Raw genomic sequence first — 23,617 nt, forward strand, 5'->3', positions numbered from 1 at the left:
TAATTAATTGGGGGGAAAGGTTGTTTCTCTAATCCCTGTAGTTTGTTTGCATAAAATATGTCATGAGAGTGGGTTACAAATAGGCTAAATCTCTGTGGTTCTTCTCTCTTTCATTTTAAGTAGAGGAATAGGAAATAAAAGAGGTATAGTTATATTACAATTTGTCACACTACAGACTGAGTTGAATACAACAGAAAAAAAATAAAAAAAAAGTCTGTATCCATTTGTTGCTGAAGAAATTAGATGGAAGAGAAAGAAAGGGTCTAGCTGGCTTTATATGACACTTATTCAGAGTAGCTCTCAACGTGATCTGTTGTGTCTTGCTCTGTGAAATTTGGATAATTATTAATTTTTTTCCTCTGCTAATATTTTAATATCAGATTCTTTCATAATTTTAATTTACTAAGATGTAGGGAAATATTTCCCATTTTATCGAAGAACTGAAATGTAGAAGCTTACAGACCTGTGGCAATTTAGGGAACCGGAAACAGGCATGGCCTTCACGTCATTTAAAAATGCCGCTAGGACATGTGTGTTAAAGGTTCTTTGACCGTTTTAACTCTGACTTCCATTTCAGTGGTCATCTTTGAAGCAGCTTTACCTGTCTGCTCTGTGCTTGAGTAACGTTCCCGACAGTAGTATTGCAGGTGGAGGATTTGTGTCCTTTTCTAAAGACCTAACAAGCACCTCTCTTCTACAATAAATAATTGTAAAAACAGGAAGAAAAAAGTATTTTCATTAAGATAGAAAAGATCCTGTTAGACCTGTTAGACTGTAGTATTTATCACTTACCAATAACTTTTATCAAGTTTAAAATATTTCAGTATTTAAGCTCCCTTCAGTTTGGACCTGCTTTGCACACTCTCTGGCTATGAAGCCTCTTGCTGTGTCTATAAGTAGCAGTATCTGTCTTAATTACTAAACAAAAGTTGTGTCTACCTTGCTTTCATAAGAAGATGCAAACATTCTGAGCTGTTAATGCTTTAGTCAGTTTGATGTGTCAATCACAAATATTAATTTATATTTCTTTTCAGAAGACAGTGGGCTAAATAATGACCTCTGTTGACATTAGACCTCAAAATAAAGACAAACAGCAACTGTAGCCCTCTGACTATAGAATTGTTTGAAGATATATCGAAGGTTTTATTTTCTTAAAAAGATTATCTTTCCTTTTCTACTGTTTCTTTTGGTTCCACAATAGCGTTGTAAACTACAGACAACCGTCTTCCTACTCATTGTGAAAATTTCTCAAATAATTATAGTAGTAATTTCATGGAACACCAGTGAGAGTGCATGTTCAGTAAGGGCTTTGGAGATATATATTACGTTCACAATTGAAATGCTCAGGATTTACTGTTGGTATGGTAGTCACAGCAATGATCCAAAAGGCATCCCAGGGAAGAAGCACAGTTCTGTGCCAGGCATTATTAGCAGTCAGCGGAAGTGCGGATAGTTTAAGGCTGGCCTCATTTATTTGCTGATACGTAGAGAAACTTGGAACAGCGTTGCTTAAGATAAGAGGTTGAAAATCTCTTCTATGATCTAAAGAAAGAGCAGAACAGCCCTGTGCATTATTAGTATTGACATACTCCACCAGTGTGCGAGCTATGACTGCCAGCGTGACCTACGTCAAGGAGGATGTCGGGTGTACAGGCAGAAGCATTTGTTTTACAGCATTTAGTTTGAAGTCCGCTTAGATGTTATTAGTAATAATATATAAAAAACTAAAGATGAAACAGTAAAGAAGGGAGGATTTCATTGTGTAAGTAAATAGTTATAGTTACATTTTTTTGAAATGTGAATACAGCGTGGATTTAACACCTCAGTTGTAATGTGCTTAAGTCTTTGCCACTTCTACTCTGGAGTCCATAACAGCTTTATGACCGCATAGACATATAAAGTTTGTCTGTCTTGAGATGGAGATTTTGGACTAAATTGCAAACATACATATGAGTTGTGGCCGTTACCTTCTGTCACCTGCATGGAAGTGCAGGTCACCTTGCTGCTGCTGCTGCTTTCTCATGGTTGTGATGGTTCCCACGTACTGGAAGTAATTATGGGCTCTGATTTAATCCTTTTTGGTTTGTGTGTCTCATACGCAAATTAATATTTCGTTATGCTACTGAAATAGAGCTTTCCTGAGTTCTTATTCTTCTATTCTGTAGTGTGATTGAAGGAAACAATTTTTAAAAAGTCATGTTAGGAGAAACGGACTGTTACCTCCTCAGGTGCAGACACTGGAGCTGAACGTTGGCGTGTCAAGCAGTGCGTGCACACTGTCTACAGTTAAATGCTCCGTAACATTCTTCCTCTCAATCTTTGCCTTTTTTTAAACCTGCCTATGGAGCCAAATCTCAGCACTTTGCAAGTGGGGATGATAGAGAGCAAATGTTTAGCAGCTGGTTTATTGAAAGTCACTTAATAAAATTGTTTGTTTACATAAGAAGCTAGCAACACCTCTTCTCTCCATTGCCTCTCTACCCCTCAGCTGAACTTGTTTAAAACTCTTCTGGGGAAGAAAGAGGGGCTAAATTTTCCAGAAACCAGCAAAGCCACTCCTATCTATTAGCAGATTTGTATTTTTGCAACAGCTTCTAAAGCACACACATAGAGTTTTCACAGTATTTTGTATTGGGTTTAGCTGGTAGGCCAAAATGTTTCAAAGTCAAGCGGGGCAGGATGGTCCCTTGCAGAATCTCTGCTCTGCTATTTCCTACGGCTACAGCTGTGTAATGACTCATTTTTCATTGCATAGTTTTCTTTGATATACAGAGAAGGCCGAGATATGTTTGGTCTGAAAGGCTCTTTTTGCTTTGTGCAGAATATGTAAAAATATATCAAATTTTAGCACCAGAAGTTTTCCATAAGGGTCTTTTAGTCTTTGAGATTACTAATCTCTTGCAAAATTCCCATTGTCTTTATGTAATTTTTCTTTTCTCTGTATTGTTGTAAAAGGGATAACATAAAAGAAATGAGGGTATGTAAATCTGAGAGAAATAAATGGTATACGTAACACTTCTGAGCTAATAAAGAGGGAAACAGGTGAAGGCAAGGATAAATAAAAATGTGAAGATAGATGGTAGAAGGAAGTAGAATAAATAGCAGTGAATATAATTTCACTTTGTTTTGCATGTTACAGTTGCGTAATTTTGCAATTATTATGTTGGAACCCAACATTTTAAAAAAAGTTAAATCCGGACTTTCAAAATGTACAGAAATTGTATTTTTAAAAACCTGTGAGTTACAGTGGATTTTGAGAATTTAATGATAGCAAATCCTTTTGGAACTTCATTTTCCAAGAGCTGCTTCTTCAGAGTACCATTGTATGGATTGTATTGCCTGGACTTCCTGTAGTGCTGGATGTCCTAAATGCCATTGCACACACATAAATACAACTGCTTGATAGTTATCGATATGATGATAAATAAATAAATAAATGGGGTGATAGCTTTAACCACAAGTTGATTTTTTTTTTCCTTTCTTGCTCCTCTGAGTTGAATCCAAATAGTGAATAATAGCTTGTTGTTGTTAATATTTTTAGGATAATTGCCTAAGTGGAGCTTTTTTCCTGTATTTAATTCCATTTTTCCCTGAAAATGAAGTATTTGTGTGCGGAGGAATTCTTGTAGGAATGGAAAAGCTATTACTATTTAAAGCCGGAAATAATTAAAGAAATATGAGAAGGCATTGTCTTTAATTCCAAATGTTGCAATAAACAACATTGTTAAGAGTTTATACTCATGTTCATTGTGTTCATCATTCTCTTTTACTAAAATGTTTAGTGTTGTCTTGTTGCAACCGTTGCAATATGATGAAAAAGGCAAACTTTGATTTAAAATCAGTGCTAATGTTAAGCTGAAGAGTTTGGATATAATTTTACTCTTTCAAACAGGGCTGTATGTTTTTTGGTGTTTTGTTGTTTTTTTTTTTTTTCCTTCTCTAAGAATCAGTGGAAAACCAGCCAGCTGTTCTCCACTTGGTGCTCTGTTTGAGCATCTGAAACCTTTTAGAGCAAAACCAGTCAAAGTTTCCAGCATATTGTAAACATTCCTTTAGCCCTAGTGAACATGCTGACATAACCCTCACTCTAGGGGGCACAATGTAAAGTATGAACAGTGGACAAAAAAATGTGGTAGCTTTATTTAATAGCCTCACTTAAAAGAAAAAATAAAGTGTTCTATTAACTATTTACAGCCTTTCATTTTCTTTCACCGGTTTCTCTGGAGACCTACTGGCAATAATGAAATATGTATTTAAAGGAAAGCTTCAGTTGTACAAAAAAAAAGTAACAGTTGATTTTTAATCCTTGTCTGTGGGACTCTCATGGCCCTCAAGATGGTTATAGAGATATCATATGACATCTCTTTAATGATACCAACTATGAAAATGCTTCAATGTCATATATAGCTGTATGAAATGAAAAGTATTGCCTTGTGAGATGAAGAGCATCGGTGTATTATGCCATAAGACTTGGGTTAACTGCTGTAAATTGCTATTCTAATAATTAATTCCGTTAAGGGCTCTAGATTTTGACCTCACTAAGTGAATATACAAATTAACACAAATGTCACAATTGTCCCCTTATTATTTCGAAGGGCTTCCCTTGCACATTAGTGTATCTTTTAGCTTCAGTGCAGTATATTTCAAGACTATATAGTGCCCAAAACATTGATGAAATGAGAAGAGTCTTCAGTTGGCTAAAAACAGTCTTAGAGATGACTGAATTCAACTACTGTTTTTTAATAAGCACGGAATGTTTCAGGCTGTCACCGTTTTGGGGGTCAGTTAAAAACTATCTACAAAAGTAGGACAAGGAATGACTTTGCTCCTTTTGTTGTTGTTGCTGTACAATTAGGATTGCTAGACTTCAATTATGATTGCTTGACTTGGTAATCTAAAGTTTACTTGTACTTTTTATGTACATTGTACAACTTTCCTCCAGCTTCATCAACAACACAGCCAACCTCAATTGGAGAAGTTAGGTTAATCTTTCAAACAGTATTTTTATTGAAAAAATAAATAGTGAAAATCCACGTCCACCATACCAGCCTCTTAGAAGCAACTGAGAAGCTGAGGAGATACTCATCATTCCTCAGTATAGAGTTACTACATTGTCCATGACAACATGGATATTGTTATTCTGAATCCTGAACTATAATAGCCATAAAAATAGTTCCCTTAAACATGTTGAATGACAGAATGAACGCTGTATCTTTGTACCTCTTTGCGTGGGCGAGCGGTGTGCTTGCTTTTTGGGTTCTTTACTTGCTTATTCAAAACTGGTATTTGGTGGTGCAGCCACGATTGTCTAAGGGTAGAAGAGAAACAGGATTGGTGGGAAATAATTTATTTTGTTAAAGGCTTTTTGACTCAGCACCTCTTTGAAATAATAAACATGGCGTGCTTTAAGCTGAAGTAATTAGATGTTTCATTTTAGAATTTGGTATTGGAAAAATTGGAGATAGTCTTAATACTGCCATTTCATCCTCGTCGCCTTTGATTTGCCAACCACTGTTGGCTCTGTCACTCATAACACATCTTGGGCTGCTCTTTGTTAGTGTTAAGTGATTCTTCTTGCCTGGCTCTCCTCCTCTGCTCGGTGATCTCTCCCATGCTTTGTCCTTCAGATGCTTTATTTTATTCACCCTCCGGCTTTCTGTGCCACAGCACTCTTCTCTGATCCCTATCTGTTTTCCTTCTTTGCACCTCTTCTCTGGGTATCTCATGAATCTATTCACTGTCTGTGCTGCTGACTTTCTGGTCCGCCTTTTAATTACAGCCTTGTCTCCTTTTATCTAAGCCATTATCTACACCTGTCTCTCTAATTCTCCCCTCCATGTTCTCCTTGTTGAGGTTTAGCTGTCATCTCAGCGTGCAAAAGCCATGACTATTAATCGCTGTTCTAATCCTCCTCTCTTGATAACCGAGCCTCTGTGGCCTTTCATATATGTGGTGTATCTAAATCTTGTAGACAGTTTCTGCAGTGTTCGCCAAAATGATAACATTTTCCTTTCCAGCCACATTTCCAGCACTTGCCCAGCCTTTTAACCCACATCTCCTTCGTCATTTTGCAGTTGCTGTTTTTATTCTGTTTGCATAGCACCTAGCACAACAGTACCCTGTCATTATTATAATGAGAAATAATTATAATAATTATTAGTGTGTTTAACCAATGTCTAGTTAATTTGCGAGCCATTAATTTTGAATGTAATGCATTGTTCTTCGTACTTCACAGAAGTGTGATATACACAAGTGGAATATTATTTACTCTGAATTCATTAATGGCTTTAAGTAGTGGTTTAGTTTGTTAATGTTATCTCATGATTTATTTAAAACATAAGTATATAGTTTAAAATAGTAATTGTATTGTAAATATCATTCATCGTTATAGCTTACTTGAAGGAATGCAGACCGGCTTTTTGATGTTAACGTCTCAAATTATGCAAACTGTAAACAATTTATAAGCGGATTCGTGCTTTTTCTCATAAAGACAAGCTCGTCTTATACTTAAAATCAGGGAACGAAAGATAGAATTGTTCTCTACTTTACATTTTTGGCTTTATTTCTTTGAAATGATGAAACAAGTTAGAGTGCTTTCTAACAACTTCGAAATATTAAAGTGCCCAGGGACAGGATAGGGATGATGTTTTGAAGGCAATAAATATTTCAGCTTCACATTTCAGTCTTTCTTCTTCCTTCCTTTGATCTGGCTTTGGTTTAGTTATCATTCCGCTTGAATGACTTCACACTGTCTTTCTTCCTCTCCGCACCAAAAAGAAGCGTTCTGCACATATTCCATATGTTTGGGCGCTGGCGGTGTAGGAGAGCCCTGGTGGTTCCTGGTTGTTTGCTGGCGGTAACTGCCCCGGCAGCGGGAGGCTCTGACCACAGCTGCCATGGGGGCGCTTGGCCTCGGCATGTAATTTACTCAGCGAGCTGTCACTTAACTGGCACTGTTTGTAAAAATAGCAGAGCAGGAGAAGTTGGGTTTTGGGTATTTTGGAGAATTGTTATTACTACTGAAGCATTGTTCCGTAGCAATAAACGAAACCGGTGACCCCTTCTTTCTACAAATATACGGTACTTTAGGCCTTAATGCATCATTTCTGTAGTTGAAATAGTCTGCATTCTAGAAAGTAATGAGAGGGGCTGTTGTGTGGAGTGGTTTGTAATGGTTGTCACACCGGCTGAAAAGCGGTGTCGTGGATCTTGTGTTTGGCTCAAAGTCGATGAACTGCTGCAGGGATGTGCCGGGATCCCGGGGTGCTGCTGTAAGGTCTTCTGTACGGGAAGATATGTGTTCATATACCGGACAGGTACTCGTGTCTGTGGCTTATACACAAAAGATACTAAGGTAAATTTCCTGAATTTTGCTTTTGCGTGGGTGGATCACTCATGTTTTGGTGACGGTTATGTTTTTAGCTACTCGGTATGCTGTGTACTCTCTTATCTAGTGAGTTGTCTTCTTTGGGAACACGTTTATATAGGGCTTTTTTTTCCGTTTAAATGGACAATATAAATGGTGATAACAGATTTTGTTTCAACACAGATTAGTAAAAGAGTCAATTTTTTATTTCTTGTGTCAACAAATAAAAAGTAACATGTTTAGACACAAACCCAACGATATCCTTCCCCCGCTGCCTTCCAGCAAGTGAATGGTTTGCAGTTTGGTGGGTAGTGAAGCAATTTTCCCTCAGAAGTGTTATTATTTGGGGAGGAGAGGACGGAATGGGCAAAGACTTGTGTAAGTACAGCAAATCTAAATACTTTGGGGCAGTGCAGGTATGTAATGTGGGATCCTCGGGGTGATTAGGAGAGGAGAGCCTTTCCGAGCAGGTCACGGCTTCATCAGTGGGACGGAAGGCTCAGCCCTTACTCCGCCGTCCCACGCCTCAGCCTTACGGAGACAGACTCATTTTTCTCTACAGGCGTAAACCCAGAGTCATGCTAACCTGTGGCAGACGTAGACAAGAGTTGAAGCCTCTTCTTCTTGTGGAGTCCATCAGAACCTGAGTTTCAGCAGCTTTATTCCTTGGCAAAATGCATCCTTACCATCGAAATTCCTTGCTCCGCTTTTGTGCTCTGCCGCGGTCAGGAAACAATGGTCTGTTTGGACACAAGCAGGTTTCCACTGCTGCCAGCAGCATTTGAAAACCTAGCAAAGAATTTGCATATTCATGAATTAAGGCCTGGTCTAATTTTTATACGAAAACATCAGGATTTTCATCAGGATTTCTAGGTGTTATTTGTATCACTGAAAAGCTCTCTCAGCTACGCCCTGGGTGCTTGTGTGCGGATTTGCTAATGGGAAGTGAAACTCGCTGTCCCCAGGAGTTGTCCACATGTGGCGTGTGGAGGTACATGTTTTGTCCATGCCTATGCTCACAGGCAGTCTGAAAGGGTTTAATGGGCTGAAGAGGCTGTGACCGAGACAGGCGCATCTCCCGTTCTCGTTTGCTGTTGGTCAGCCCTTGCTCTCGCCCAGGGAATGGTGGGGACCCTGCGAGTGACAGTGTTGGCTCCCACCACGCTTGCTGGGACATCTGGAGTTTATTTAACCTCTCGTGTAATTCCCTGGATTGCCCCCGTGTTTCATTTGCTTGACTTGCAATGCTGTAATGTCTTACTGCGTTTAGTTGTTACCTCTCGGAAGACATTTTATGAAGCAAGGGAAATATTTACGATTAAGCATGAAGAAGAAGTGTGTAAGTTGTTTCTATTTTCCATTTATCAGCACACTTCAGAGTGCTGCTGTCTGAAATTGCAATTCTGGACTTCATAGCCAACTTTCGCTGAGATGGCTTGTGCTCTCTAAGATTGCTCATTCTGTTGCCATATCCTTTATACACTGAAACAAGAGGAATTTGCTGCTTTATAAATTGGGGCCAAAGAGTAAATTCACCCTATTTTTATATTCAAGCCGGCTCAGCTTTAGGGGATTGAAGTGATGTAATTGTATTGTATTCGGCCCCACAACTAGTCCAACTGAAAAAAAATAATCTTCAAAGTGAATATTTTAGTGCTTCGTGCAAGGCACATTGCTCAGTGTCTTGGGAAAAAAAGTAAAGCTTTTCTTATATTTGTGAACCGTGGGCCATTGTTGTACATGTTTTGTAAGCTTCTGTACAAATCCTGAGCGCGCCAGCTCCCGCGTCCTTAAAAAACGAAGTTTTATTCCTAGTTATAATGAGATGTTGCATCTATTCATGGGATTAGGTCCTTAAAAGAAAGGAAGGTGCATAAAACCAGAGTCCTAAAAGTTTACATCATAATATTTCAAAATAAAAATATATTCCTCAGGAAGAAAATGTATAAATTTGGAGGCTCGCTGACAGCACAAGGACTGGCATCTTGTCCTTTTATGTTGAGATCTGTTGCATTTCCATCTGACTGGACCAAAAATGTTTTTCCGATGTCTCTTGACGCTTATCAGTGTGTATATGTTTGAATAAGCTTTGGGGTTTGGCTTTGTTTCCAGTGTGGACTGGAAGTATTAGATGTATTTTGCAGGGAGGGAGATTTGTTACCCAGTGCCTGCAACTGAATTAAGGAGCTTTGGGAGAAGAAGTTGAGATTTTCCCTTCTCGGCGTTTCCTGCTGCTGCTCAGCTGGTGAGCTCCCACCTTCTCTTGCAGGGTGTTGAGCCCTACGTCGGTCTCAGAAGATCCTTCAGCCTCTTACGTATTCTTTACTGTGAACTGCTGGTAGATTTGGGGTTGTTGGGGTTGTTCAGCCTGGAGAAGAGAAGGCTCCGGAGAGACATTGTGGCCTTCCAGTGCCTAAAGGGCACTGGAGAGCTAAAGCGGCTCCAGGAGAGCTGGGGAGGGACTCCCGATCAGCGAGTGTAGCGACAGGACAAGAGGGAATGGTTTTAAAATGGAAGAGGGGAGATTTAGATGAGATATGAGGAAGACATTCTTTACTGTGCGGGCGGTGAGCCCCTGGCGCAGGGTGCCCCGAGAAGCTGTGGCTGCCCCATCCCTGGAGGTGCTCAAGGCCAGGTTGGACGGGGCTGGGAGCAACCTGGGCTGGGGGGAGGTGTCCCTGCCCAGGGCAGGGGGTGGCACTGGGTGGTCTTCAAGGTCCCTTCCGACCCAAACCATTCAATGATTCTGTGATTTTGTTGTGGGCGAGGGGAACGATGTGCTCACCATAATGCAGTATCAAACAGCTATTAACTTAAAAATGTCTGTATTCGGCAGCTCCCTAGGGCACGCGTTTCAGGGGAATAATTGCGCCAAATGCCTTTGCAGCTAGAGCTGACGAGTAACCAACTCATCAGACAGATCATTTTTAGCACTGGAGGCATTGTTGGTGTGCCCATTCTGAGAAATATCTGAGGATTTTTGTACTTGCAATTTTGATCTTTTGGATCCTCTGTAGTAGAAATTTAGATCGTAAATGGTCTTTTTGTGAGTTGAATTTAAATGGGAAAAAAATGTTGCTTTTGGTGGTGTTTTCTTTTTTGCTGTGTAATTTTTATTGTCTCTTAAATAAATGGAGAATATGGTAACTTAGATTAATATCCAGATATGCTTTCCCCTCAAAGGAGTTTAGAAAATGGAATTGCTGTGGCAGTAGAAATAAAGCGTATCTGCGTAGGAGTGATGGACGCTCTCTAGCAAGTTTCAAGAAAATTTGCACACGCTCTTCTGTGAGCACAAAACCAAAAACCCTAAACAATAATCACCAAAAATATAATGCAGGGTTTTGTTCTGTTTTGCTCCAGTTTCTGCAGGGTAAGAAAGGTATTCTCCCTTTTCTGTCTCAATTATTCCATCAGCTGTAAGTAAGGTTCTGAAATCAAATTATTTTTTTTTAAATACGTATAATGAAAAAAATAAAAGTAAACAGTAATATGCTTACTCAGGGCTTGTGGCATTTCTTTGATCTCTCTGCTAATCGAATTCCCCTCCTCTCCTGCACTGCGAGCGGACACTTTGTGAAGATGTAGGATTATGTTCTTTGTCCCATTGTCAAAGTCTGGTATGAAAACCGCAGAAGAGGATGTGAATAGTGTAACTTTGGGCTTGGCAGCTTCCTGACCTTTAGAAAAGGCTTGCTCAGTGCTGTAATAGCTGGTTCGCTGCTGGCAAGGTGACAGCCTCGATGAATTAGTTGGTCTTTTCCGTCGCTTATGTGTCAGATTCTTTGTTTTATATGGAAATAATTTCTGTCAAAATGGGAAATTTATCATGAGGTACTTCCTCTGCCTGTAAAATGAAAATGTCAACCACAGGTCTGTTTGCATGTGTCTGCTGTTACAAACGGCTGGTGGAGCCGGCTTCGTCCATTGATGCCACCATTGTGTTGCCCGGTGTTTCACCACCAAGGCAGGCAGCTCCGCTCACCTGCCGGAACTGAAACGTGTGCTCCGAAGTTAGCAACGCTGCCTGGTTGTCTTCTGTGTGAGGAACCGCGTCAAAATTTCCTAAATATTCACAGGTTATCAGAATTTTTGTCTGTGATGCGTCAGTGCGGTGGACGTGTCTGTTTTTTAGGGGTGTGTATATATCTGTGCATCTATGTAGGTAAAATGTTATACGTGCTTAACTACCGATATACTATGATGTCTTAAGAAACCCAAACCGATTTCTATACATGTATCGACATCAATACGTCAAATAGTATAGGCTCTTAATATGAAATGTCTTTGCATAAAGATTTAACACCTGTCATTACTTTAAAGGCTGAATAGACATTACAGCATTACGGATTTCTAATAGATTAAGAAGGTACCGTATGTCACGCATTACCCCGCTTCGCATTTTGATACGTGTCAAGCAGCGAGTAATCCTGCTGCTTCTCTGAGCAAAGGTGGCACTGGGATAACTTTTTTTTGTTTATTTTTTAATGGGAGAAGATGATCGTGCTGAAAGCAATTCGTTTAAATATCGGGGGGGACAATATACTTTGAAAGTCGAGATTAAAAAAAAGGGGGTTGTCCAGCGGGTAGTAAACCACCCAAGTCGGTGCAGACTGTGAAGATGGAGGCATTGCCGCAAGCTGCGAAGGCCGTGTTTGGGTGTGCGAAATTCAATAGGAGAAAGCGCAAATAACTCCGGCCTTCTATTCCCTTCTTCAAAGTATTGCTACGGGAAGTTTGGCAGAAGCCGGGACAGGAAATTGAAATCTGAATACTATTTTAAACTGATAGGGTTAAAGGCCTCTCTTTTACACTAGCACACTTGTTCTTTTATTTGATACTTGAACTCTGAAAATTTTCTGTGACTTTCTAGGGAGAAGGAGGAGCAGCTGACTCGGGTGACAGAGGTACAGAGGCTGCAGGCCCAGCAGGCAGATGCTGCCCTGGAGGAGTTTAAGCGGCAGGTGGAGCTGAACTCAGAAAAAGTCTACGCTGAAATGAAACAGCAGGTGAGGAGGTCACAATGCCAGCCTTTCTGAAACTCTGTCTCAGTAGGATAGCATATTCTGATCTTATAATGCCAGAAACATGCTTCACTTGAGAGTGCTACATCAAAATCTTTCACAATGTAGTGTCTTTGCTCGCAAGTCAAAAAGGGATGTTAGCAGTTGTTTCATCTTTCTAACAAAGCCAGAATTGTCATTGTTATAAAGATAGCTGCGGTTATGATACTGATGAGGGATTTTTCGGGAGTGAGAGGATAAAGTGTTAGTTTATACACCCCTACGGAACAGCGTTTGTAATTTTCCGCTTAAATGTGTGTCTCTTCCTACTCTTTTCGGAACGACTCTGTCTTCCGTTAATGAGCTCTTGTAATCAGTTAGAGCCTGAGCAGGGGCAGAGCCATTGTGGCTGCTGGCGCTCATGTGCAGAGGACAGAAAAATCCAGTTTTCTGTCCCTGAAAATTAGTAGCAGGAATTTATGTAAAAAGATTTTAGTGTCTTAAATTCCTTGTGGAGCAAACAATAGTTAAACCGTTGCCACTGGGATTTTACAAATGCAGCGTGATGAGTGAAATAAGGAACAAGTGACTGGTGATCAAAAAGAAGAGGAGAGAAGGGAGTATTTCCTTAACTTGCTCGTGTGGTCAAAATCTCTCTACTTATTTCAATCTTGTAATTCTACCTGACCATATACTCAGTTTTCCAGCCTCACCTATCATAACCAAACCTCGCTGTTGACAGTAGGATGCTCCAATCTGATATTAGAATGGATTTCTAAGTGTGCTGGCTAGTAATCGAAAAAATTCTCCTTTTGCTATTCTTGTGAAGTTTTTTTTTTCTGGAAAATCTTCAACAAAAGTGAGAAATTAAGTAAGGCATTGCTGATATTTTTAAGACCCGTGCAGACAGCAAATAATAGAACTTGGAAAAAAAAAAAAAAAAGAAAAAGCAAGAACAAACTTATAAAAGCAAGATTTGTTCTGCAAACTAGACCCATGAGGGCAATACAAAAAAATCCTACAATTTTAATTCGACATTTTCTGCGCCATGACACTCTCCTCCAACTTCTTCATGATGACTTAAAATAATATCTTATTTCTGCTCCAAAGGGAATATAGTCTAATTCTGGAATAATCGTTTCATTCACTTAAAAAACTCCAGCAAACAAACCCAATCCAAAACAAAAAAATGTGCAAAAGAATTTGGAAAACTTACAAAGTCAATTGTCATTGTAAAATGACTGTGAGTTCCTTCTGCAATATTGCTGTGTTCTGGAAAATTTTGAAAATAAATCTTGCTGTACTCCAAGAATCACTCATGGAGTTATTCTGTCCCTACTTGCATGCTGAACTACGGAAATAGTAAATGATACTGTACGATTGCACAGTACTGTTCTACAGGAACCAAGGTTCAAGGAAATACATCAAAGAAACACTACTGAAGCGGTCTTCATAGCTTTGTCCTTTCTCATTCTTCTGCACACACATACTCTTCAGATAAATCACCCGTTAGATTATAACATATTGGAAAATTCTATTTTTTGTGGTTAGGTGGAATGTATTACTTGCAAAGCAAAACCGTAGTAGCTATAGCAACACTGTACTTTTAACTACGCTAGAAATATTGGGCTTGTAAAACCATTTTTTGGTGTGTGGTAAAGTTAATTGTGGAGATAAGTAGAATGGGGTCTGACATTTTCAGTTCTTGTTATTAATATTTGATTCATTGGCTTGGTTCTGTGATATTTTTTTGCCGTCTACTTCCTATTTTGTCAAGCTTGTGATTATTAAGGGTCATCTCATGCCCGTTGATGGGCGATTGGTACATTTTTAACTGTAAGATCTGCATTTTTTCTAATAGTAACTAGCAAAAAGAGAAATGACATACAGACTACGTCACGGTACCTTAGATGTAGTGTTTCCCGGCTTTGGCAACTAATGATCAAGAGTCCTCATTGCACTTGTAGGAAATAGATGAAAGTGACCTAAGGAGTAAGGCACAAAAACCAGGAGAGTTAAAGCATCTTTGCATATGTTTTTAGTATTTCACTCTTTGGAATGTTTTCATTCTCTGAAAAATAGAAATCCTTTAATAAAGTAACAAGATCTTTTGGTTTTCTGTCCTTTATTGAGCTGAGTAAAATATGGCTACGAACATTCAACTTGAGTAAGTTTGGAGGCGGAAGAAATAATTCATAAAATATTCATTGGAGTCCCTTTTCTTAATAGCAGATAGTAGCAGTGAGGTTCAAGAACTACTGGAAGGATAGCTTGTTCCTTTGTATCCTATTTTTCCACTTTCTATCTGGCCAACAATTCCTGGTCTTATGTCTTCCTCTCCCGCTGCAGTATGTTCCAATGAAATGCTTTTCTGAGTACTGCCTTTCCCCTGGCTTAGGAGCGATGTCCAGGTCGATTGGCAAAGACGTCTGTTGAAGACAGAGCTCTCCCTCAGGCCAAAAAGGATTTTGGCTTCTGCTTCAGGAATTCATGCGTTTCTTCTTGCGGTACAGCAGAGGGGCTGGTGGCAGCACCGCTCCTCCTGACAGCTACACCCCCTTCGGGCTTTTTTAGGGAGACAGTTTGTTCGCTGCTTGTGTTGGGACCCAGATCTAAACGTAATCGATGAGTAGGCACTGCAGCAGAGCGCTGTGTGTGTATTCCCCTGGAAACATGCCTCACGTACAGCTAACAGTTGGGCTTTTGATACAAAAGCTTTTGTTAATTGGGTTATGAAATTGCTTCCTTGACGCTGTGTGCTGGAATCTGTGGGACTCATTATTCATAGGCGATGACTATCTTCAGAGAACTTTACTTGCAGCCAAATAATTCTCTTTTAAGTTATTTTACTGATTTAATGTAAACTTACTTTAAATGTGTAGCTTGTGCACTGGCTCACACATGATTTCCCTTGAATTTCCACAGGCGATGTATTTTTAAGTGAAATGTATTTGAGTTTAAATACGTCTAGAAAAAATATTCATTTAATTTTGGTGGGATGTTCACCACTCTCAAATGAAAAACTGAGCTAGTACTTTGTAATCGGGGAGTGGCACGGTGTAGGGGATCGCTATATCCTTAAGTACCTAATAATCTGGTATTCACTGAACATTAATTTTCACTCCATACAAATAGTATTATTATCATTCTCAGCAAGTTACATCCGTGTCTTTGATGGTTTGCAAACAACTGCAGAAACATCAGGGCGTTTCAAGCTATGCCTTAAAAAAAAAAAAAAAATTAAATATTCCCTTTCTTTTACCATGTAGATGGAAAAGGTTGAAGCAGATCTAAGCAGATCAAAATCGCTCCGGGAAAAGCAATCCAAAGAATTCTCCTGGCAATTGGAAGAGCTCCAGCAAAGATACGAGCAACAGGTCAGTGGGTTTGCTCCTTGGGGTGGAGGGGAGGAGGGACATCTTTTCATGCAGATGTAGGTCAGTTCCTGCAGCAGGCTTAATCCCGTTGTCGCCGTGCGTTGCTGTTCTTTGTATAAAGACAAAATTTATAGGTATGAGAGTTTATGCAGTGGGGGACGGAGGGGAAGAGCCTCCACAGAAAATATTTTTGTTTCCTCTTTGCAATCCTTTGTACCTCTGACTCTGTCAAATTGTTTCCCAGGCTTACAGGTGCCAACACCTATTTTCATAATGACCAGATGAAATTATTTAATGCGTTATCTGTTTTTCTTCTTGTCAAGAAACAGCGTTTTGTTCTTTTTTATCATTTTTAACACGGGGAGTGTTCGTATGAATGCTTGTTTTGGCCCACTGGTAGTGATTTTCATTATTGTAATGTAATTTCAGGGTTGGGAAATATTCAGGAAACATTTGGGTGGAGACAAGAAAGTTGAGTTCAGTAGCGTTGCGAAGTGTAAAGGGGAAAAACAGGAATAGAAGCAGCCAAATTATTGCATGATACAGACTTGGAGCTCGGCAGCTGGGACAGCCCATCGAACGCTTGTGCAAGGCGGTGCTTTGGCATGAAACCGGAGCGGTGTGTTCGGTAGCACCTGTTAAAGGAGGGAAAAAAAATATCTTTAGCAATGATAGAGTTAGTCCATAAGCCTGAAGTTCTCCCTTATCAGTGTTTTTGCAGGGATATAGTAGATAAGTTTATGTTTCCACGAGGGAAATGTGGTTTCGTTTCTGTTTATCTGTGGTGCTGGTAAGAGGATGAAATGCTGCAGTTGGCTTCTGGTACCAGTCCTGCTCTGGCCCGTCTGGAAGGGGCTCTTTCAGCTAAATAAGGAACGGGATCACTTTGGTAGGTGTCGAGAGAGACCTTCGCCAGTGCTCGGGAGGAACAACGGTGTGTTTTGTGCGTGGCTCTCTGCTTAGATTTGAATCGAAGGGAGTTTGTTGGTTCGGATCAAAGGATTTTCCTTATCCTCAGAATTGTTAACGTGACTAGTTGGGTTGTCACTTGACCAAGGGTGAGAAACTGTCCCGTGTGATAGATTTTTGTTTTGCTAGGTGATATTATTTCTGATTCTTCTAGTTAAAGATTCGGGAATGGTCAGGGTTGCAGAGATATTAGGGGGCTTTTGTTTCATGGATTTTGTCTTGCAGATGACCTCACTTGCCAAAAGACCAGTAAGAATTCTACCTCTCTGGTGTGATTTAGTATAATCTCTGAACAAAGGCTAGAAATCCCAAATGCAGTCACTACTGTGTAATCATGGCGATAGATTTTCTTCAAATTATTTATTTGTGTGAAAGCCATTGCAATAATTGCGTGCATTGGGTGTGAGGAAGTTTTATGCATCAGTTAAAGGACATACTGAAGGGAGGACGATGGGAAGTGCTGGGGGTGGTTGGGCGTCTGCCTTAAGGTGAAATTTTTTATGGAATCTTATATTCACATCATTTTAGTGGTATGGTTGGTTCACTTTTTGCTTTACGATTCTCATAATTTGTGGGTTCTCATAATTTCAAGTCCCAGGTAAGCATTTATTCAAAGATTTTGTTCCCAAGTTTGGGAACATGATCTATAGAGATAAGTACTAATCTGCAGTTCATCGGATGTTATGGCAATCCTGTTCCTACCTACAAATGCTCATTTTTTAGTGTACGTGGAAAGAGCTACCGAGCCATGATAATGCCTAGTAGTGTCATAGTTCATTTTTCATTTGGTTTCTTGTATCATCATGCTTTTTATATTTAGACGTTATGGAGACAAGATCAAAAAACCCCCAAACGCGTGAAATGGATGTGATACTGAAAACTTTTTTGGTCAATCTTCATGTTGGTATTCTGTAACAATTGTGGTAAACATCAGCGAGAGCATTTTCCCCTAAGAGGAGATGTTTACTGCTTCACTCTTATTTTGTTTAGGATAACTACTTTTTACTGTAAGAGAGAACAGCTAGGCTTTATGAAACGTCACTGAAACCCAAGGAAAGGTTTTCAGCACTAAGCAGCTAAACAATGAGAGCCTCAGAAGAATTTTCAGAGGAATCCTGTTTGTGCCCTTTTTTGAAATGTATTTCTCTTCGTACTTCATGTGGAATGTTCTTTGAAAGCTTGCGAACATGAAAAATATGTGACCCTTCCTGCAGATTGCAACGGGTTATCATGAGAAACGACGTATTTTCTGTATTGTCGTTTCTGCAGTACAAAGCTCCTTCAGCCCCACCGCAGAGCGGCGCGAGCTCAGTTCGTCCACTCTTGACAATTCCTTTCAGGAGTTCCAACTTCTGTTTCTCTCTATTACTCTCTATTTATGCTTCAGAACTTCTACACTATTCTTAAAGCAGACTTTAGCTTGCCTTGTTTCACTGCGTCTTTCTTTGGTGGTTACTTGGGGACTGGTTTAACTGTTTAAATAGAGCAGTAAATTAGAATTGGTGGTGCGTTTCAGCAGATTTCCAGTGGGGAAATAGACACCCAGCGAAAAATACGAGTACTTTGGCTACCTGAGAAATGTAGTAATGGCTTTGAGATATTCTGCCTCGAGTGTCTGAATCTAACTGCCAAATGGGATTTATACACAAAGGGCAGGAAAATTGACCTTCGGGTATATTTTGCATGGGTTGGCATGGTGAGTGGCAGAACTACTGGACAATTCGGTTGCTCATAATCAAGTTGGTAATGAAGAACCAAATTAAATGATGTGTTGTCCAGTTCTCCAATCTGAGAAACATCTTGGACGTGTAGGAACTTGAGGGCTGTGGTTTCACCTCTCTGCTTTGCATGAATGGTTGCCTGTGCTTCACAGGGCTCTCCTTGAATATGGATTTCAAAGAGATTACTGCTGTGAGTGTTTGTTGTGGGGCTGAAAGACCTCTCTGCCTACAGATTAGATAGACTGATATATTATATATTGATATTTATCTGATATTTGTCTCAATAAATAACCTGATGTATATGGATATATGTAATGGTTTTTTTCCTTGAAAAAGGATTAGGAAAAAAACAGACAGAACCATGGCAGTTACTATTTTGTTAACTTTGCAAATGCATTTGAGTCCATTAATAAAGCAAAGACGACATTTTGGATCTTGCAGTGTTTGGTTTGGGCTGTCACGCGTCACTCCTGGTTCCAGCTCCATCTGATTCAGCGCCACTTTCTTTTGAAGTATCCACTGAGAACGCTCTTAGGGAGAAACTGGTGGCTTTTTTTTTTTTTTTCTTTAAATATACTTTAGCTCAACTTTGTTCTACTTGCAGCTGTTAGATTTGAAAGTATATTTTGAAGAAAAAAATAACTCCAGCAGCACCACAGTTCCTATCTGCTGGGAGCAGCTGCTTTCGGCACTTCAAAGCCAGTGGACACCACAGCGAAGGCCTCAGCCTTTCCTGCCTTTGAAATGGTCGCAGTATCTATAGATGGGCTTTATGGCACCGTCAGCAAAGGAAAAAAGGTTGTTTGGTTTTTTGCACCCCCTCCCTTTTTGTCTTTTTCCTTTTTTTTTTTCCCCCCTACTTTCTAATTCCATCCTTGGTTTAGCTCAAAATACCTGGGAAGGGTTTCTGCTGAAATCATTTTCCACAAGCCCAAAGGTTTGAAAGAGCATGTGCCCAAAGTTTTCAGTAATGGATTCTAGGCAGGCAAATTTGACAGGTAAGTTAGTGAACATGCTTTTTTCCCCACGTCCACATCGGTTGGGCACTTTCGGAGAGCGCGTCCCTCAGGCTGAGCTGTGGTACCACGGCAGAGCGCTCCTGGTGGAACAGGGCTTCAGGCAGGGACGTTTTGCAGCGGGTCAAGTACGGCCTCACCTTCCTTTCAAGCAGATTTTCATAAATTGTCATGAGTGGAACACTTTCATTGAACTTTTGGAGATCCAAATATTTAAATGGCATTAGCTTGTCCTTTAAAAAAACTATATACAATAATAGGTCGCTAGGATCACTGTTACACCCATTTTTTGGCTATAAATAGTTGGTGAAGGGCTATGACTGAGTGAGTGTGAAAAAACTGAGATGCAAGATTTGTAAGAGACGAAGTCTATGAAATTGCTTTTTCCTCGCAAGGAGAAGGCGGTATGAAATAGCCGATGAATTATTGTGACAGAAGGATGGTGTTACTTGCTGAGTTACGGACTTACTTTTTGAGATCGGGTGCCGACCTGAATGTATAAATGAGCCTTTTGTTTTGGTTCGTCTGTTCTTTAACTGTGTTTATTCCATTTTAAAATAATAATTATTCATGCTTCCATAGCAAAGTGGGAGGCTATTACATGGTAGCTGAAGAATCTCCCCGTATCTCAGGAAATCCTTTCTTGCGACATTTATTGTTGGGTTCTGACTTCTGTAAAACTTGTGAAAGAATAGAGTTGTCGCCTTGTCCTATTTAGCCAAGTAGGAAAGAAACAGGACACCTTCAGGAATATTTTACTGGGTATTTAACAAAATCTCTTTGAAATTGTGTTAAAGATGAGAGAAATAGTCTACACTTTTAAGTTGGGAGCAAGACAAAGGTGTGGTTGAGCTTAAATATGCCTTTTATATTAAGGAAAGAGAGGTAAAGAAGTGCAGAATCAGCTGGTTAAAAGTGAAAAAAGGATGGCTGCAATCTTACCTGCCAGCAGCAAGGGCGAGTATGCGAGGCAGCGGGGGGAAATGCTTCTTACTTTAGCAGTGCGCGGGTGCAGGAGGAAAGTATTATTGAGAGGAGAGGAAGAATAGTCTTTAGATCTTTCCGTATGACTTTTCTTTTATAACTTCCCAGTGAGGTTAATTTAAAGAAAAGAGTGAGGTTCTCTCAGGTAAAATATGAATTTTGTAATCACAACCATTGTTTTTATACATAAGTGTATATATTTAAAACCAAACATCTTAGTGCTAGCAGCGCCATTTAATATTAAGGTTGCAAGCACAGTCTCATGCTCAGTTGCTTCAAAATATTCTAGTGTTATTTAGATTAACATTTGATCGTTGGGCAGCTCCCTTGCTAAATTTTAGCTGTTTATCTTTGTGCCAAGAGGTTTCACGGGTGGCCGGATGATCAAGGCTGAGATGACGTTGTTTTGCTTTTGCTTCAAATTGTAGCCATAATCCCTTGAAATGCTGCAGGGAGGGTATTTTTGACCTGGGCGTGTTTTTATATTTTTCCCTTGAAGATCTACTCAAGTGTATTTAGGTAATAAAGATTGTTTAATTCAGGTGTTCAAGAGTTCGGCAGCTAAATATTCTGAAGAGTCTCGCTGAGAATTCCCGTGTCCTCTCTGGGAAAGAGAGCCGGAACAGTTTGTGTACGGGAGTGTGGCGTAAAGGCTGTGACCTCGTGAGAGAGAGGGGAAAATACAGCGCAGGTGAGGAATAGAACAAAAAGTGGGGATTAAGCATTACACCAAGAAACTGCTGTGACTTGGGGATGGGACTTGGAAAGGAAACTCCTCAGAGAAAATAAGTTCTGTCCATGAAAAGAATTTGTGAGTGGCTGTGAAAAGCCAGTGCAACGGAGCCTCGAGCTATTTAGGCTGAAGAAAAGTCATTGAGTCCTGTGGACTGGGAGCCGTGGAGAGGCAAGTCCTGCAGAAGGGGTGAGTCGGGGGGGTGGTGTGGGCTGAAGGGTCCGTTGAGCCTGAGCTGGCTCTTCAGGAGCCGGCGTTCCTTATCACCTCCTGCTTTAACCACCGCCACTCTGCTTTTCTGAGGTAGGCAGCGGGGAGGAGGAAATGCTGCTTCTGCGTTGGACCTGTTGAGTTTACAGTCCTATTATGTTTATTTGGCACATTACTTTTAGCTCAATTCACCTTCCAGCTGGTGGTCTTGTCTTCAGAACTGCTACAACCATCATCAGTCCTATCACAAGAGACAATCACCGTATGAGCACCTTACGCTCCGACTCCAGTGCCACACTCGCGCCTTCAGAGGCATTCAGCTGGACACACTAATAGAGATAACGAGCTTAACACGCAGCTTGCTTTGTCCCTGTACCTTTTCTCAGTTAAGAGTTCCTGCCACTGCACTTACAGCCTAGCTTTTCTTCTGGCCTCGTTCTTCCTTTTCTCTTTCTCCTTCTTTTTGACCGATCTGTTACCCGCTCCAGTGAAGAAAACATTTGCAAAGATGTGCTTGAAATGCGGTATTCCTCAGACAGACTAACGTCCCAGGCGTTTCTTCGCTGTACTTGAAACAGTCCGGTTGTACGCAGAGATTCACGATCCATTTTTAGTATGCTGGTTTAGTTATAAGGGCACAGTCTTTGTAAAAAGCTTTGTTCCTCTCTTCTTTGTCTGTAGTCTAAGATAATTGAAATCCAGTCTGTTCTTGCATGAAGGCCAAATGAGCACGTTAGCAGAGGCTCTAAATTTTTCATGTCATCAGCAACAAGCTGCATAAATTTCATTTAATAAATTAATCTAGGATGCATAAATGTTTCCTTTGAACCATCCCAACACACAGATGAATGCCGTTTGCGTGGAATATCTGAGGAATAGTTTCTTCAATCATCAACATCAACTTTTCACTTTATGATAGAGCTAAAACTCACAAATGGGAAAAGGATACGAATTGAACCTCCAAGTATAGAGTGGGTGGAAATCTTGCGGCTGTACCGTTGCTGTTTGCAGAGTTGTTAACCAGACGGATGGGCGTTTACACCGTCTCCTTCGGGCATCTGACTGGTGTGTGGTTCCCAGTTCAAGCCTGAGCTCCCCGTATCGTCAACAGAGTCAACTTTGGGGGGAGGAGGGAGAGGGGAGACGATTCCAGGAACAGAGACTGGTGCCTGCAGTAAAGAGCGAGTCGGGCTGCGAACACCCGGGGAGTCGGTTCTCGGCGTTCAAAGGAGGTCCTTGGATAAACTCTGAATCCCTGAACAAAGGCTACGTACGGTAAATTCTGTACCAGAGCCTGCTACAAACAGGCATTTGCAGTGACTCAAGGTATATTAGTTCGAAAGAAGTATTTCTGTTTGCCGACCGTGTTGGCTTTACCGGCGCAGGTGGGCTGGGGTGGGGAGCGGGACCTCCCGGCGTCCAGCGCGGCGCCAGGTGGCGTGATCCCAGGGATGCGCCTGCATTTCCAATGGGTTGGTGATCGACGGACAAATTTACTCATGGCAGGAGGATTGGGAGGATATGAGGACTGAGGTGAAATTTATGCTGCCCGTACCTTAAAACTACTAATATTCTGGAAGGCCTTTGTGAGTAAAAACGTACAGATGGGGTATATAATTCTGTGTACGCAGTGAGAGCGCTCAGGTGTGGTGGTGTAGCGGGGAGGGCAAATCAAACTGCAGTTTGGCTGATAGACCGGCTCGTCTCTTTGAGAGAATTTCTTGCAATTCCTAGCTTGCAGCTGAAATACAGTTATCAGTGGCTGATTATAAGGTGAAGTATAAGAGGAAACACAGTCACGCCAATGGAATTATTGCAGCCTGCAATGAAACTGAAAGTAAAATGCATTTGCTATGCATGTGCATTACCCTGTATGTATTTGCTGCTTCAGTGGTAATACACGGTTCTGCACGGATGTATTTTTCGCCGCCCTCGGCTCATTACAGCCCTTGTGTCTTGGGGAGTACTTTGTGTTCCAAATTATAGCAAAATCTCAAAAAATAAAAGCGTACTTTTAAACCCCATTTTATTTATTTGCTGCAAAGTAGTTCTGGTACGCTCCCTTGCCTTGCGGTGAAGATTCCTTTCTTCTGCCCGAAGTTATGCTAAGCCACAGCCCGGCGTGATTAATACTCCATCCTCCAGCCTGTTATATCAGATTACTTTTAGAAGCTGCGTATTTGTGGAGATGGGTAATCCCCATATCCTCGTGAAACACACACATTTATTTATAGGCTT

General features: G+C 40.6%; 1 protein-coding gene across 1 annotated transcript in view; it reads left to right on the forward strand.

Annotated features, from left to right (window-relative positions):
• Positions 1–23,617, forward strand: part of CEP112 (centrosomal protein 112) — a gene marked incomplete at its 5' end in the record, with an annotated part of 177,864 nt that overhangs the window by 54,769 nt on the left and 99,478 nt on the right. The window contains 2 exons of the mRNA XM_082492412.1: positions 12,240–12,375; positions 15,639–15,746. Of these exons, the coding sequence (XP_082348538.1) occupies positions 12,240–12,375; positions 15,639–15,746 (244 nt within the window). The remainder of the gene's footprint in view (positions 1–12,239; positions 12,376–15,638; positions 15,747–23,617) is intronic.

This window comes from Vanellus vanellus (assembly GCF_965231255.1).
Source record: "Vanellus vanellus genome assembly, chromosome: 17".
NCBI classification, from domain to species: Eukaryota; Metazoa; Chordata; class Aves; order Charadriiformes; family Charadriidae; genus Vanellus; species Vanellus vanellus.